The sequence below is a fragment of the Malurus melanocephalus genome, unplaced genomic scaffold, assembly GCF_030028575.1.
Source record: "Malurus melanocephalus ecotype Western Australia unplaced genomic scaffold, MMel_1.1 scaffold_11, whole genome shotgun sequence".
Classification (NCBI taxonomy): Eukaryota; Metazoa; Chordata; class Aves; order Passeriformes; family Maluridae; genus Malurus; species Malurus melanocephalus.
The window spans coordinates 440,896-459,704 of NW_026623243.1; the positions used below are offsets into that span (position 1 = coordinate 440,896).

General features: G+C 38.5%; 1 protein-coding gene across 3 annotated transcripts in view; it reads right to left on the reverse strand.

Annotated features, from left to right (window-relative positions):
* Positions 1-10,238: 10,238 nt before the first annotated feature.
* The window catches only part of TSPAN12 (tetraspanin 12), a 43,152-nt gene continuing 34,581 nt past the window's right edge, over positions 10,239-18,809 (reverse strand). For all 3 annotated transcript variants that reach the window (XM_057378330.1, XM_057378338.1, XM_057378322.1), the window contains 2 exons: positions 16,981-17,124; positions 10,239-11,782 (listed from right to left, as the gene is read on the reverse strand). In XM_057378330.1, coding sequence (XP_057234313.1) covers positions 11,477-11,782; positions 16,981-17,124 — 450 coding nt within the window. In that variant the 3' untranslated portion in view covers positions 10,239-11,476. The remainder of the gene's footprint in view (positions 11,783-16,980; positions 17,125-18,809) is intronic.

Consider the following 18,809-nt stretch of genomic DNA (forward strand, 5'->3'; position numbering starts at 1 on the left):
AAAATTTCTATTTGTTTAAATATTTATTTTTTTAGATAGATGTATACCTCAAAAATGTTGTTTCAGATCCTGATTTTTAACATGTAATTCAAAAGGAAGCCTTATAAACTTATCGGAAAAATATTTACGAATTTTATGATAATATAGTTCAATCTAATAAATCTTATTTATTTTCAACTGACATTTAGAGTGCTTACATAAGCACCACTTGCATTTTATTAATAAACATAATCCTCTATTTTGTGGCACTTCAAAGGTTATACAGATATTTATAATGCAAACTACATTACAATCACATGCTATTTTGCAAAATGTTTTGGATTAACATTTTCTTGTTAATTTTGTTCCAGTGTTTACATTTGTATTGGTATTCAGCCCAGACTAATATGGGCTAAACACCGTAATCAAGAATAAGCTGTCTAACTTACCCCGTTTATTCAGTTGTGTCAATTTAAGCCGTTAAACAATCACGATTAATATGTTCAATTATCTTTCTGTGTGTGCTTTGTCCCTTTGTCGGGTTCCTCTGGGCTAGAACCACGAGTTTGTGGATGAGCAGGTCTATGAAGAGAGCTGTATGGAGGTTTCCACAGTCAACAGACCCCCRAGCCACAGCCCGTCTCTGTCGTCCCAACAAGGCGTGACCAGCACCTGCTGCTCCCGACGGCATAAAAAGACGTACCGCATCCCCAACACGGCCATCAGCGGCAGCCGCCCCGGCAGCGTGCAGGAGCTCAGCACCATCCAGATCCGATGTGTGGAGAGGACGCCTCTGTCCAACAGGTACTTCCCGTGCAGCAGCTGATGCCCCTGGCGTTGTGAGTTGAGATGTAAAGGTGGTGTGGCCCCTGTAGGCAGGCTGTGAAGCWAAAGATGAGACTCCAGTACTAATCTACAAATAGGTAATCTAATCTATTGGTACTGAAATGTTCTGCGCTTCATTTGCTTCAAGCTTAATCCAAAATAATAGAATAGTCTCGCCCTATCCTTTTCTGCCCTCTCAGGCCCTCCTCCCAAACTGCTATGCACTATTTGCAGCAAACAGCATCCAGGGACCCCAAATGAAATATAGCACCAAATACTGTGTGCTGTGGACCAGTGCATAAGAAGAAAAATTTCACACAGAAAAATGTCGGATTCAGATATATGAGATGACTAAGCGCTCTGTCTGTCCCTTCTTGGTTCAGAGGCACAGGAAATGAGTCTTCCTTGCATTTCTGCAGAGCGGACAGATAAAACTGATTCCCAGCATCCCAAGTATAATGGTCATAGGGAAGACTCTTCTTAATAAAAAATACTAAATGGGTAATAAAAATATATTTCCTAGTTTGAGGGGTTATTACAAAAGTAAGGAAAGTGCTGTTTAAGAGTATAATTTACTGAATGTCCCTCTCATAAGTAAAGTAAAGGCTTTCAGGTAAATCCAAGTATCACCTCTGAAAACACAGCAAAGGTCTCAGGAGACCCAGAAGTGTTTTCTATTGATCTCTTACATGCCACCATTTTATAAAGAAGCTTTTTCAGTGCAAGTTGCTAAAGAGGTTGTCTTGTTAAGCTACAAAGTAGCTTCCTTTGTATAGTTACTAGGTTCGGATTTCACTTCCATGAAAAATCCAACAGCTTGGAACTACTGAAATTTTTCAGTTTTTATGCAATGAAACCTCCCAGCCAACACAAGCTCTGATCTATCTTAGTTTTTCAGGAAATATTCTGACCAGATTCATTTTTTTTCTGGTAGAGAATGTGCCTACACCGTACTCCCAGGCACTATGTATGTAGAAACAAAAAGCACCAGCTTTGTGCCAGAAAACAAGTTAAAAACAAGCACAAAATGCCTGTTTTACTTTGAAAAAGCCTGACTTTTACAAACTTCTTACAATGGGGAGGTACTGCAGCAACTCCATGAACATATTAACACACTTAATTAGTGCATATAATAGAGTGCCTTACTATTGAGGAAACAGAATATACAAAATCATAAACTCATTAGGGTTGGAAAATACCTCCAAGATCATTGAGTCCAATTATTAACCTGGCACCACCATGTTCACCACTAAACGACATTCCCAAGTGTCACATCCACACACCTTTTGAACATTTCCAAGGGTTGTGATTCCACCACTTCCCCTGGCAATGTCTGATAACCATTTCAGTAAAGAAACTATTCCTAATATCTAAATGTTTTTAAATAAGTATGGTAAGGAATATGCAGGAGACTTGCACCGGCCCTTAATTTCCACTTTCCTGCATAGTAAGCAACTTTGCTATGCTGTTTGTAATGCCTCTCCTGTTGAGACACACTCTGGGGATTGGCTGAGAAGTGCTGAAATGGTGGGAAGGAAGGGAGGAAGGGACATGGACATGAACACAGCCATGGACCACCTGCTGCTGGTGTACAGGGCAGTGGGGTGGTGCTGCTCTGCACTCAGAGCTGTCCAATGAGGCAGGATGGAGATGGCTGCCTGAGGGAATGGAATCAGGCACAGAGAACTTGGTGGTAATGTAGACTTTCACTCTTCATGGATTTTTGTTTCTTCCTCCAGCCGTTCCAGCTTAAATGCCAAAGTGGAAGAGTGTGTTAAACTAAACTGTGAGCAGCCTTACGTCACTACAGCAATAATCAGCATCCCAACACCTCCAGTCACCACACCCGAAGGAGACGATAGGCCAGACTCTCCCGAGTATTCGGGAGGAAACATTGTCAGAGTATCTGCATTATAAAACAAGGAATTATTTATAAATTAGCATAAAGACCACTTGCAAGCTGAGCTCCAGCAGTGAAAAACCAGTCGTGAGGAATGAGAGAGCTGACAAAGACAACGCCCCTTGACAAGTGTGCCAGTGGCCGCAGAGCAAGAGGTTCAGGAGAAACAAAACACTTTGTGGGTTTTGGTGTCATAGGGTGTGAACCAAAAGGAGTTTCTTACCCCCTGTCCGAACTGACGCACGGTGGAATCTTCTGTGACCATCCTGACTTACTATATGAGCACAATGAAATGTCCCCATTGATGCTTCTTCTTATCATGAAAGCTCTTTTTAGAAAAAAACACAAATGAAAAAATAGAAACCTGTGTTCCTGCTGAATGCAAAACAACGAGAAACATTTTGATAACATGTCTTTTTTTCCCTGTTAATAAACCACAAACTTGTTGAAGAACTGTCAAAAAATGAACGAAAAAATGCTCATATGAAATATGTTTGTACTGACTGAAAGAACTACMACCATAATGCATGCTGAAATTATTTGGAGCTGTGATCTCAGTTTACTTTTGTTGTTTTTCAGATTAGGCATGATAAAATAATACTGTAGAAAGGGGCATTTCTGTGCACTTACAACAAGCTGATTGTTAATGTTCCATGGTAGTTGTACAAATAACTTCCCTTTGAAAAATGCAGTATTTCTTACTCAAACACTCATTAGTGAACTAAAGGTGTTCAGTTAGTTCAATATTTACTATTGTTTTATCTTGCTTCCTAGGTACTGTTACAACTGCAATAAGTCATTGTACACCTGTTGTATCAGGAATCAGGATTTTTTTTTAAGRTATTTTACACAACTTCATCTACACTTTAAAATTCTAATGGCAAACATTTAAATAATCTTACAGCTAAACTGTGCACCACAAATTGCTATYCAGCCATTATTCTTTTTGTTCACTGTTCTCTATTTCTCCGACAGTTTATTGCCCACTCCAACATAACAGTGCCATTCAGGATTTCAAGGATACTGATGAATCAACACAGTCCTTTCTTCCAYAGACAGCTTCTCTACTTCTGTATCTTCAGAACAAACCTCTTGTCACAGTTTACTGCTACAGGAGCAATCCTATTTGAATTAAAATTMCCATGAAGGTGTTTTGGGGATCAGCTAACACTTATCTCCAAATGTTCCTTGCTCACATTCTGCAACATCCAGAGTATTAGCTACACTGGAAGACACTGAAAGACATTCTGTAAAAATGATGGCTAAATTCTCTTTATAATTACTGYAAACTTGCATCTTAGAAATTGTTTGAGAATTTATATTGTGTGAAAAATATTTAATAATATTTAATTATCCAAGAACAATAACAGAATAATGGATTGGGTCCCAAAGCTATAAAAATATAATCAATTTCAATTGGAATTTGCCTACATGGGCAGGCCTAAAAGATAATATGAAAGCTTTAGAAGYTGAAGCTTCTTGGCTTCATTTATAAAAGACATTGATATTATCAGAAACTTTTCCAATAAAAAAGTGTAATTTTTCTTCATGAGAGTACATTAGATGTATCATAATGCTTCTTATATTCATGACATACCATACATCATATACATCAAATATACATGGAATATGTGCATATCAATACATACATATATACATCAAAAACACTGGATCAGAAATAATTGCATGTYTGCAAAATAAAATATGCATAGAAATCAAAAGGCTCAGTGCATTAGATGCCATTACAATAAATTATTAACACAGTTATTTAATAGTTTGAGTAGTGTATGTTTCAGTATAGTATTTGCTAGCATTCTACTGACCTGAAAATTTACATTAAGAGAAAATACCCACTAAAAACTAAAACTTGCTGATGATACACTTTTTCTTGCACACCAATACTRGTCTTTCTCTCTACCTGTCAGCAGTGAAGAGTAGATGACAGACTATCATGCTACAGTATATACACCAAAATACAGCATCACATGTTAGAATTAAACTGCAAGTAAAAGAGTAGATAATGCCATTCATTACTCTTCTATCTTATCATTTACTTATTTTGAAGTTAATGCATTCTTGGTTAATTGGCAATTAACTTCCCAATCTTTTTTCAAATCAGAATGACTTATTCATTGCAAACTGAGCTTCTCCATTTCTTTCAAACCTTATCAGAGAGCAGAAGCACAGGYTGTCCTCTGAACCAGAGAGGGGCTGCTCCTTCTGAGCAACTCTGCCCAAGTCCATACCTGGCACTGCTCTCTCTTCTGCCTTGTTGGAAAACTGCAGTAGATCTGCTGAAGCTGGTAGGTTACATGAACGAATGGAATTAAAGGAGAGACAGAACACATCAGTCTTTACTTGCATCCTATTTCCATGCATGGTTACTCATTCTTGGTACCCACCTTTTGCTAAACAATTATTGATACAAAAACTGCCTCGATGTCAGCAAACTGCAACAACTTCTTTACATCACACGGTATTTCAGGACTAGTTATATCAGCTAAATAATGCAAAGAGGCGGTTACTAAACCTATTTTGGTAAAGATTACACACAACCCAGGAAACCTACTGACTCCATCAGGTCAYGTGTCTTTTAAAAAAGCTCTTTATTCTCCTGTTCATAGGCACTAGAAAGAATGCACTACAGCAATACACTTGCATAACAGTTATACCCCTGAAGCAACTTGTACTTTCATTTTTAAAATGCAGCTTAAGAGGTAATTTAGTAAGAATTTTCAGAATTACAGTCCTGTCTCCTATTTCCATATGTCACATGCAGAACCATTAATTTATTCTGAATTTGGGAAATACACATTTTTTTGGTGTTTTAGGTGATTTAAATGCTRTTTTGGTAGTGAATGACTGTTGATGACTGTGTAAAATGCATCTGTACTGTACATGAAATGTAATTATTTCTGTGTATCATACAAAGAAACCGAGGTTGTTGTTTTGACAATTTTGTTTGACAGTCATATATCGTATTTCAGAAGGCAGCATAATACATGAGTTATGCTGAATAAATAGACATTTGAGGAATACTTAAATAAAACATCTGCATGCTTGAATGGGTCAACCTGGTTTTGCAATAACTTATTAACAAAACATTTATTTCCTCTCTAATAATTTGGAAGGAACACTAAACCTGAAGTCAGCAAATGTCCTAAACTATTCCAGGCAAGCTGTGAGTGTGTCTAAACCATACTAGAGCCATCATAACATGTCACAGCTCCACTACACAGAGTTGCCCTTCTCCTGAGAGACTGGCCATCAACTTTCCCTTCCCAGCCAGCAGCAGCAGAGAAAATTGGAGCATTAAATTACTTCTAGCAGTATGAGCTCCACCTCTTTATCTGCACTTTAAGATGTCCCCTATGTACATCCAAAAACCAACTGCTCTGCTGAACCTGTCAGACTACAGTCATCTCATGCCTGGTATCAAATTCCCTTGGTGAAACATTAGTGCACAGAAAAGACCAAATTCTTTTTGTAGCATAAGAGCAGGTAATAACACACCATGGATCACTAATAAAGGGTGACTGGCTGCAGACAACACTGATCAGCACCGGGACATGTGATGGTCGCCTCTGCTCTGGGTGCTGGGGGAAAGATAAAAGTAATACCTGTCTGTGAACCATCCCAGAGCATTTTTGAGAACAACTGTCCTCTCATAAAATAGCTACAGGAGACAAACTGAAAATGTACACTTTACATTTTAAAGTTGTTGATAATACTCTTAGTGGAAGCACACTGACTACCAAGAGAAAGCTTTCACAGCASAGAATATGATGCAGCCTCAGCTGCTGCAGTGAAAAGGGGGCCCTTCAGAGAGGAAGCTTATCTGGAGGAGGATAAATTACTGCAGCCGCAGAATCATTAAATTTTGGGCAGGGAGGGCGCCTGGGAGGTCATAAGCTCTCTTTGCTGCATCTGGGGCCTACCAGGGCTTTATTTTCCCATTGAYCACAGGGATATTTTAGGATTACCACCTGTTCTAGAAGAGCCATCAGCTGATGGGATATGCAAACATGTGGCTAAAGAGTGTGAGTGTCAGTAGTGAACATTATATATAGACTGGCAATGTCCAGAAGATACATGGAATTATCCAGACAGCTTAGTTTTTTACCTGCCTGTATTATCTAGTTGTCTACTTTTACAGTATCTATGCACAAAGAACAACTAAAGTGGGGGAGTACTGCATCAGAAGAAAACAGATGTATAAAAATGCTCAAAAGTTTAGGACATCACTTTTTTTTAACAGGAAGTAGCCAATTATACACAAGTTGGAAAGTTGTAGATACAATCTCACTTCAACAAAAGCATGATTTAAATGCAATGCTTACAGTGGGTTGATGACAGTGGCAGGATGCCAGATGCCCACCAAAGCTACTCTATCACTTCTCAGCTGCACAGGGAAGAGAAAATATAACAAAAGACTCTTGGGTTGGGATAAAAGCAGGGAAGACCTTACCGACTACTGTCAGACTTTATTTGGGGCAATTAATTCATTACAAATCTAATCCAAGTACRGTAATAAGAAATAAAACCTTTCCCCAAACCTTCCCTTCCTCCCAAGCTCAACTYAATCCTTTATTCTCTACCTCCTCCTCCACAGAGATGCAGGGAGGCAGGGAATGGGGTCTGTGGTCAGTTCATCACACATTTTTTCTGATGCTCCTTCCTCCTCACAGGAAGGTCCCTTCCATGGGAAACAGTTCTCCACAAACTTCTCCAGTATGAGTCCTTCCCATGGACTGCAGTTCTCCATGAACTGCTCCAGCACAGGTCCCCCACAGGGTCACACAAACCCACTYCAGCGTGGGCTCYTCTCTCACAGGTCCTGCCAGGAGTCTGCTCCAGTAGGGGCTATGCCCAGGGTCACAGCTTCCTTCAGGCATCYACCYSCTCTGRTGYRGGGCTCTCCAGGGGCTGCAGGCGGATCTCTGCTCCACCATGGATCTCCATGGGCTGCAGGAACACAGCCTGTTGCACCATGGATTTCACCAAGGGCTGCAGGGGAATCTCTGCTCCAGTGCCTGGAGCACCTCCTGCCCTTCCTTCTTCACCGACTTTGGTGTTTGCAGAGCGGTTCCTCTCACTCCTCTCTCCAGCTGCAGTTGCTGATGCTGCAACCGCTTTTTCTGCTTGTTAAATAGTTATCCCAGAGCACTGACACTGAAGGACTCGGCCTTTGCCAGCAGTGGGTCTGTAGACCAGCTAGAGATCTGGTTGGCTCTGGCTCTGTCAGACATGGGGGAAGTTCTCACCTTCGACAGAAGTCACCCCWGTAGCCTCCCTGCTACAGTGCCATGCAAACCCTAAGTATTTCAATGTTGCAAGACTTTAATAATCTATGTTTTTCTGTATARTTCACAGAAACACAGAATATTCTGAGCTGGAAGGGATACACAAGAATTGAGTCCAACTCTTAAGTGAATGGCCCATATGGGGATTAAACTTGCAACCTTAGTATTATTAGCACCATGCTCTAACTGAGACCAAATACAATGCTTTTGCAGTAAAAAACTTTAAAAGCTATTTATAAATCACTTCCTCCATGATATTTAACCGTACATTTCCTGTGACCAACAGCATCTCTTTTTACTATTCATTCTTTACATATTCCCTTATATTYATATGAGCTTTCACAAAATGAGAAGTTATAAAGAAGAAAATACAGGTCTTTCCTTCCAAAAATCTTGCCTTAAACCTGCTGGCAGATGAATCAATCAATACTTATCTGAGGACCAGATATAGTGATTTTTGCCTCCTAAAAGCATCCACTTAAATCATGACTGCTCAGCGCCACAGCAACAGGCACAGTAACATGAACTCAGTACAGTCACCAGGCTGAACAGAAAACTTGGCGCTGGCAAGTGGGAGTGACCCCTTTTTCTCTTACACTTGCTCTCGAGTGCTCTGTGAAAAATGTTAAGGAGTATCTCCACAGTTGGTTGTTGCAATAARAAAGATTTAGTTCATTACATTTTGTGCTGCAGAGAACAAAAAACACAGCGACCTTCTCCAAGTACTCCTGTAAAACTGAGGGAAAAAGGTAATAAGAGCAAGTGGTTTTCACTGCCTCAAGTATCTCTAAATGTTTCCCTCTTGCCAAGCAGACTCTCTCCTACATATATCCTAAAGCTCTACAAGAAAACAGACTCACCACAGCCTTGTCAATTAATTTTAAGGCTCTTTGAAGAAGCCCTAGAAAAACAGACATCTCAWYRCCTCAGCAGTCAAAGAAAAAAAAAWTGGAAGTGTTCCAATTTACAACTGAGACCTATTTCTGCAAATGTGGTTAAATACTCAAAATAGAAATAATCTTTCCCAGAATGTAGACTGGCTCAGGATTTAGGTAGCCAAACCCAAGTGAGCTTACCCTGACTGCAGATGTTCATTGTTGTAGAGGTCCACAGTGCTTTGAGAGGTTAGTTCTCTATCAAAGGAGGCYTCCCCAAAGTAATCCCTCTGCTGTTAAAAAAACCTGACTACACCTGAAGGCAGTGCTTCCTCAGCACCCAGAAAGCCTAAAACCAAATGACCTGGGCTCTAAGTATCTCTTAATTCCAACACATTCCCCTAGCTTGGCTGGCTGTATTTGCTCCTTCATGAGCCCTAACCTGGACACAAGAAGATATACAGGGAATCCCCACTGACAGTCCAAGCAGTCCTCACATGGAAAGACAAGGGATATTTGAAGCATGGCTAACRGAGCTTCCAGACACTCCTTGGGTAAAACTTTTAAAGGCTGAAGTTTCCTGGAAAAAAAGAATTTTCTAATACTTTTTACATTACCTTTTTCACATTATTTAAGTGAAATTCCCTAAATTCCGCAGTAATTCACTGTCAAATGTAGCCATGTATGTGTAATCCATAATCAAGTTTCCAATTTGCTTGTACAGATTTTTTGTTTTGTTTTTTAAACAGAGGCAAACAGACTCAATCCAGTGTGTGGCACCGYAGGTCTCTGTAGCACTAAAGCTCGGAGTTGCTCTACACCCAGCCTTTGTCAGACACCTGCTCCTTGTCCACACAGTAACCTCACCCTTAGTTACAAACACTGCCCAGGCTGAGCAGCGGGAGGGGTGGAAGTCAGCTGTGCCTGTGCAGTAACACTGGGCCAAGGCTGCCCAAAAAGAACATAAGAAAGTATTTTTGACAGAGAGACTCCAAGCAAAATTAGATGGTCTATCCTTCAGTCTTCTTTTTACCCCCAAAATAAGTATTAGCATCTACAGAAGAAGTATAAAAGCAGAAAGGTAATCTCACTTGAAAAACTACCCTTGAAATAATTACACCCACATGCAGACTGCTAAAAAGCAAACAACAGCCTACACAACTGAAGAGCTTAATTTCATAAGCCCTTAGGAAGTTTGCTCAGAAGCAATTAAAAAAAAAGGAAATTACACTTACATTGCAGTTTTTCCTCAAAGTCRAATGGGTAAAGACATGTCAAATTAAATCACCCTAGCAGGAGGACCCTTCCAATGCCCATCCAAAGCATTCCCATTCTAAGACTTAACAATAAAGAAGTCATTATGGAATTTAGAGAAAAGCAATTTTATTGTCCACCAAATCACACCTTGCTTTTTTTTTTCTTTTACAAATTCCAAAAAGAATTAAAGAATTTTTTAATGTAATATTATGTAAAAAGCCCATTTGCCACAAACTACTATACTCAGTGGAACAAATATATATTTCAAGAGTGTGGCCAATCGTAAAAATAATCCTATGAAATAGACATTGTTCATAAAAATACAGTAAAATGCACTTTACCCACCTCAATAAATACATTTTAATCTCTTTCTGGCTGGCATTTTAAGCAACCAGAGAACTTTYAATGAAGCAGTCACCAAAGTAAAATTTTTCCTCATGTACTTTTACAATTATTGCAATAGCATCCAGAAGTGTAAGCATTTTTCTTGCAGTCTTTTGCTTCTAGCTTCAGGGGAATCATGGACAGGAGAAAGGATTTATCTAYAAAAATGTGCTACTCCCATATTGATTCCCATTTGGAAATAATGTTTAAGGTTTTCTTCCTTTTTACTAAGAAACAGTGCACAAAACGAACTGTTTCAAAGAAGAATTCTCCAGAAAACTAAAATCTATTGTCCAGAGCTATAGTTTTGTTTTCAATCCCTGTTTAAGACACTTAAAATTAACAAATAGTTATGTTAGATAAAAACAGAGGGTTTAGAACATCTTTAACAACAAAAGCTAAGATAAAGGTTTTGTTAGAAAAGAGAAAATCTCGCCCTTTTTACAAATCTTGCGAATTTTTTAATCCAAGTATTAACTTGAATTGTAGCTTTGCTTTCAATGCACACATGAAAACACACAATTATACATACATAGATCCCTGATTAAGACATTTTCCAAATGGCTTATTAAAAGTCAATTTCAGCTGAAGTCACATTTTGTTCCTTCAAAGCACAGTTGTTTCTTCAGAAGATGAGTGTTTCTCTTCCTTTCCCATGATGCTTCCTTACAGGTTCAGTCTACACAACTTGTGACAATGAGTATTAATGTGCCAACTGAATGAGTGCCTTTTAAAAAATAAACACACAAAATCAGCTCTGTTTCATAGCTGAGGCCATGGCTAAGAGGCTGATGACAGGATTATCATTCTTTGCTGGTCTCCTTYACTTCCTTTCATTAGCTGGTTTCTGACACATAAGAAGACTGGTATATTTGGCATACTTGATGGAACAGAACAAAAATGACAACAAAACAACTCAAATCCTCTGTGACTTCACAGTTTCACTGCATCACCTATAGCTCTTCCATTTCAAAGTGTGTGTTAAAGCTGTTTGCCATGGATGTATGTTCAAAGATCCTGGTCAGGCTTGGTTTCAGTAGCTCCACGGAATGACATGACAGCTCCTGTGAGGTATCACTCTTCAGTGCCATGATCTGATCTGCTCTGGGATCCCTCCTGTCATAGTACAGAGCCCACAGCAGGGTAATAGTGAGGATCATAGCCAGGATCTGTGTTACTCCAATAGAGATTCCTAGAAACCTCAGTACTTGCAATTGCTTCGTCCCCCTCAAGAAAGTGTACATTTTTTTACCGCATCCCTATAAAACAAAAATAGATGACAAAAAATCAGTAATATTTMGTTTGCAGTTCCCAAGGCTTAGCTCATCCTACCCACTGCTGTTTTTTCTGGCTCCCAAGAATCTGTCTCACTTCCTTCAAACAACACTTGGAAAATTATTTTGCCTGCTTTTTAAGTGCTTCCATAATGCCATTTTTAAGTTTTCTCATACACAGACTTTACTGCAAGAGATCTGTGCTACTCTTCAATTCAGAAATCACTCGAAGTTSATATGAGTTTTTACCAATTCACACTGACTGTTAAAGAAACTCAACGAGTTTTGTGAAGGTTTAAAAGGTAATAAAGTCCTTTTTATCTTCTTGTTTCTCTCCTTAACTTGAACAGCTCCAAGTTTGTCAATTATTTTAAACTTTTAGACTTTTTCTACAGATAATATCACACTCTCAAGCTAAAACAGTAGGAAAGACCTACAGACCCTGCATAACCTCATCAGAAAATGTCCAGTGAAAACTATGCTAAAATGTCATAAGTTGATGTTCATAGAAATGGAAATTTAGCTCTTTCCAAACCTTCAATGCAGGCTCTACAATTTGCTTACATGGACAACTAACCACCACATAAAGCTCCAGAAAGCTCTTAAGCCCTTGTAAGGCAGCAAGGATCCACAAAAAAAAAAAAAGAGAAAGCTTTTGAAACTACTGGCTAACAATGCAAGAACAAGTTACRATGCTCATTACTCAGTAAGGGCAATGCCCAGTCTAAGAGACAATAAAACCATGAAGAGAGCGGCCTCTCATAAGAATAAACATGATGCTTATTCTCTATTCTAAGCTTTGCAGCGATGCACAGAACAATTATCAAAGCAACACACATATCAAGGGAAAATTCAGAGTAACAAACTGGACGGGCACTGTCTTGAGAATTTATATCCTTACTTCATATTTCTTGTGGCTTTTCTAAGAAAATAAAGCAATTGATCAAAGTGATGGAATCTGAAGACAGGACATGATAAATAACACTTTTCAATCACACTGAAAYTCCCCAAAGCCAACAATTGCAAATGCTACAGTCCTAAATGTATTTGATGAAAAGTCCAATTTTTGCTGCACAGACAAAAATCACACTGTAGTCAACAGATTTTCATTCAGGATCTAAATAAAATTAATGTACTCTATGATAATTGTACCAGAGTAAATTAAAGGATCTCAATGTCTTTGCTCATTTCACTGTTTCATTTTCTAAACAGCAGCAAATACACAGAAATATGAGCAAGTATGCATTCTTTGAAATGTCAAAGGAAAAAAAAAACATCACTGTAGCAAAAGCAATGTAATTGAACTTGGGGTGGGGATAAAAATTGTTACATTGGCATCTTCTTTTCTTCAATTGGAAAGCAGTTGTATTTATACCATTTTCCAAATTTGTTTTTAATTACAGAGAAACTGCCTGCATTTTAATACTTTTGGTAACTGAAGGAGATGAAGGTACATGCTGGTCACAGTTTAAAAAGGCTCCACCACAGCAATATTGAAACTCAGTTCATTTGTTGCCTAGAGAAAACATCCACCAACAGAGTGCAATAACATTAATGCTTCTATCTCCTGCASTACACAGACACATAACTGAGACAAATTATGCCCAATCTAGATAGACCGTTTTCCTCCATTTAATAATGCTCTCATAGTTCTGCTCTAAARTACCTTCAAAATCAGTTTCAAAACTGAGAAACACCCAGCCAGCCCCCTTATCTTCACATTCATGCATTTTATTTCTGCTTATGTGATATTTTCATAGTTGGTAGCCTGCAATTAAGCAGTACATAAATATACTTTCCTTGGCAAAAGTAAAAGTTTGTCACTAAATGAGGAGCTCTTGTAGATGAGTCAAATAYAGTACAAAACTTTGCAGCAATCATTCAGAAGATTCAGCTTCAGTTTCCTACAGAGCTACCAATTAAAGGCCTGATTCATATGTATTAAACAGGCTACTGTACATACTTGCAATCTTGAAATAGAAAAAAAGCATRTATTTCTTATTTAGCATAAGTACTGATTTACTACATCATAGAATAAGAACCTGAACCGGAATAAGTCACTTCTCTGAGCAGAAAAAAATACATAATCAGCAAACTCAACACATCTTTTGTATATCCAAATTTTGAGTATACCAAAAAGTATATTAAAACAAATGGTAAAATTAAAAAAAAAAAAACCAACAAAATTAATTTAATTAAAATTCATTTAAAGTATACTCAAAATTATGCCAGAAACCAAAAGAAAATACTGAACATGCAAGTTTGATTTCTTTTAAAGATATCAATTCCTACCAACTATTTTGTCTAGGCTGCAGTTCCCAACCACAAGACAGGCAGAGCTCCACTTGTCTTCAGACCACAACAAACCTCCAAGGTCACATCATCATATTCACACTTCCCCCACAATCATGCTCTTTCTAAGGTCAGTCTGTTCCATGAACTGCACCAAAGCTGAAGCTCATCAGAATAAAAGCAATTCAAGAAGACTAGCACAATTGAAAAATAGCTTTCAATACCCAGCAGGGAAAACATGATTMCTGCCAAAAATACTTTTAAGCAGAACTGTAAGTCACCTTTCTTTCTGCAAAAATTAAATTGCGAAGAATTCCAACTTAGACTATAGAAAGCTCTGAGTTCCCAGCAAAGAAATCACWACACAGCTACAACAAAACACATTTATCAGTCTCAGACAAACCATACTTCAGTTTTCTGAAGTATTACAAAGAACTTCTCTGAAGTACCAGAATGGACTTGCTAAATATTTACATAAACCAATTTTAGACTAGCGAGGCTAATCTTATCAGGCACCCTCTCAAACTACCAGACTATGCAAGTTTGGTTTGAATCACTTTGTAAAAAAGCTTTTTTCTTTCAGYTCTCCAAAGCAGAAGTAAGGCAGATTAGTCTTGGAAGTGTAAGTTGGTTTTGCATGATACTGATAAAGTTATTAGCAAGAATACTGTAAGAGTCTGTGAGACACCCTACAGGCAAGTGCCAAGAAAGAAACATTTTGCCAACAAAATATTGTACATATTTCAAAGAGAAATTAAGTACTTTTGTGGCTGATACAACCACACAGCCTGTCCCTTTTTGGAATGTATTCTGCAGTAGAGAACCAAAAATAAATTTTTGCTAAGTGCTGAATCCATCCCAAATGCTCTGCGGTGCAGTAGGGGAAGAACCATAAATATGCCCTTCAGATTTCTTTCAAAAAAAAAAAAAAAAAAAAAAAAAAAGCAGCCTTTCTTTTTATCAAGTGGGGCTTAACACAGTCCTTATATCCTACATAATAATCATCCTTGGCTACTAATTTTCTCCAAGCAAAACCAAAAGAACTGGAACATATGAAGTCCTCAGAGAGCCACTTCCCTGGAATATAGCATGGGCATGAAATGTTAGCAAAAAGAGATAACACAAGAAAACACTGGCACTTTAGACACTACACTGCAATGATTAATACTTCTCAGAATTTTGAGCTTCCCGTGCTCAAAGAGCAGTTTTTCATTGAGAGACACTGCTTTCATACTCCTGTCTTTTCATGTAAGTAGGAAGCACAGGGCAAATGAATGCTCCACAGCTTCCATACACTCCTTGAAGGCTCTCTATGACAGATTAGTCTGCATGGTATTAACAGTAGCAACAGTGATACAAAAAGCAATCACTATTGCAGAGTGAGACACAATTTTTAGTTTTTCAAAATGTGTTAAAGAGACTGGCTGGCTCCAGAAGACTGACATTTCTAGAGTGTAACCAGTGCTGTCAGTGCTACGAGCCTTGCCAGAAGGCAAGAGAGGTTCTACAATAGCTGGTGGCAGTGAGAGTATGCCAATGTCTCTCTGTCACTGTTCCTTAGCAGAGACTGACCTTCTGAGGCACCTGCATTTTGGCAGCTCTATTTTCTCTCTTCCTAGTGGAAGTGCACGGCCTCCTAGGATGAATGTCTGAAAGTTCAGGTTAGACTAAATAATTTCTGTTTATAGAGTCAATACCACACAAATTCATTTCCCYGAATTTTGATTGTTTCCTGGCAATAGCTAATATTCATTTTGGCTTGTTTATATAGCGAATCTCCTCTGCTTCACAGGTGTTGCTCCATAGCTCCTGAACAAGAGCCATGCAACAGATTCTTGTAAGAACAGGTCTTAAACAGCCTAAGAGACTGAGAGAAAATAAAATGCTTTTTTTTGATACTCTTCCATAATGCAGAGCTACACCAACCACTGGAGTAATGTTCTGAAAGAATAATTTTCAGGCCCATCCTCCTTCCTATACACACCGTTTTACTATAGAAGAAATCCAGTGAAGCACCTCTTCTCAGATCCTCATAGCTATGTGATTGAAGCATGCTTTCTGTTGTGGTTGGACTMCCTGGATTGCTGTTCATTCTGTTGTGCATTCATGTGTTGAATGCACAGTTATAGGCCTTCAGAGGTYTGTTAGCATAAAAAAAAGGCAGCTAACAAAGCAGTCTCCAGAAAAAGGTGGCTTCAGACAATATTTGTGAGTACAGAGTTTTAGTAAAGAGCATATTGACTTATTTTTATAATTTTCACCCTAAGAACAGTAATGTTTTGCCACCATGATCTCCCTTCATCCACTCGGGGTTCCTTGCCTTGTTTTACGGCTTTTTTTGGTAATTATTTTTAAATAATCATACTGTAATGCAGAGAGAAAGAACATTTTCACAAAAAGTTTTTATGCATGCTCAGAGTACAGCAACTGAATTACCTGCCTCCTGGCATGAGCCCTGTTAACAAGAGAGCTCTCATCTTCCAAAGGAATTCTCAAAAGCATCCTTCACTGTACATTTCATTCAAGTATTCTTCCATTTACCCTATGGTACTTTGATGGGATGGTGCATGGACATTAACTTTTGGAATGGAACAAATTTGCACTCCAACCTAACCGATATAAAACAAACACTTCAAAGTTTAAGCACATCTCAGATTTTAACTGCATTGCCACCAACTCTTCTTATTTCCAAGTAATGGTGGGTGGGTGTGTTCTTTCTTCTTTCCTCCCCCTGCTTCATCATTAACATATAATAACCATAGACAATGTCCATAAACACGACTATTCTACGAACAAATTAMTCTATTGTACTGCAAATGATGGATTTAGAAAGTCACTGGATCAGAAARAATGTACAAAACCTTCCAATATATCCACATTTTTCTCCTTACCTCCTGATAAAGGTCACTGAGATCCTCATGATGTGCCTGCTTAGAGCATCCTGGGAACTCTCTGACACAACAGGAGTCCGGTGGCCAGTCCAACTCTGTCATTTCTAGCCAGTCTGTGAAGTACACCACGCCACAACATTTAAACTGCAAAGGAAGGATTAATCAAGATCAGTAATAATTATGCTACTTCTTCAGTAGGTAAAGTAGTAAAAAGTCTAAGTAATTTCTAATRCGAATTTTCAAAATATAACACAGAGCTAAAAACATCTGCAAGTGTTTCCATATATCTTGTTTTGTTGCACTGTGACATAAAAACAACATGAAAAATGTAATACCATTACAACAAATACTTCAGAAACAGCCAACAATACTGCTCTGTCCTTTAAATCCCAAGTGCTTTCTCAAAGGATGTTTCACAGAAATTRTCCTATCTTGGGATTCTCCTATCCTCACTATAAGGAACTAACACACAATTTCAGGCCAAAACAGGGACTATTGAACAAGTATACCTGTGGCTGAAAGGAGTAACAGAAAAAGGTCTTACTAGTGAGGACTGTACTTGCAAGGCTACAATTACAGACACATTCACCGAAAACAGAAAAAGCACAGATTTACTTGAATATAGAAAAAAAATTAAAAGAGTAAGCAAAAATGTATACAAATCACAAATGCTGAAAGAAAAACTGAAAATGGAAGAAAGGGGTATCACATTAAAATAAATACTGCAACAGAATCAACCACAGAAGTATGAAGTTTGGCTGAAGGCAGATGAGCTGTAATTGCCTATAAAACCTAACAGGGCTAATAATCTGTCTTCTCCTCTGCAAGGCAGACTCAGAGATTTAAAGCCAAATGAGCATGCTATCACATTAGKAGCTGCTTTCACACAGAAAAGGAATGAAGCAGCTACATTAGATTTGGTTGAGCACTGCATGTAAACTCGATATGACTGAAAAGATGCTCTGTCGCAGAAACAAGATGCTGCTTTTTTCTGCACGAATGTCCTCCAGGACCAGCATGAGTGTAAGTCATTCCCTGGTTCCTCTGATCCACAGCCTTGGGAACATATTTGCCCCTCTTTACCCACTTTAGAGCCAGAGTTCTGTATTCCACACCTCTTCTTCTTGACAATCRAGCAGATCAGTGCCCAGACATGCTGGCACATGCTGTGCCCTAAATTCACCAGTATTCTTAAAAATCTCACTTCTTCCTTCTTTATCACAGCTCCAATGTTGCTGGTTTTATTCATGTATTTATGAGTTTATTACTCAGTCAAAGTCCTCCCAACACTGGACTTTAAGGAAAGCTCAAACTTTGGCTCCTCATTGCAATTGCAAAGACCATCCCATTAAAAAGCCTTTTCTTCCCCTTCCCAGTTCTTCTTTCCTGCCTTCAGCTGACCCTTTCCATCTTCCCTGACAACTCTGATACCAGACCAGCAAGAGGATTAGGGGAGAACACATCTACCATCTCCCTTAGATGTTAAAAGATACAGAAGAAAGAATGCCAAGCTGATCAGGGCTGAATATTTGGTAACAGAATTGTAATTACAATTTCGCTGACTGAAGAAGGGCCACAAGTAAAGTGCTTATTCAGACATAAAGCACATACCAGGCTCATACATATAAAATCTAAACTATGAGTAATGGAATATGAATGAGAGCCCACCAATTAAGCAGGAACTGTAAAAGAGCTTTCTCAGTTCCCCAAATCATTCACCTGGTAGATGCAATATGGAAAATCTACCCTCTAAAAGGAAACATTAGGGCTCAGTTGAAGTTTTCTTACTGTTATTCATATTATAACCAGTCATTATGATGAAACTACAA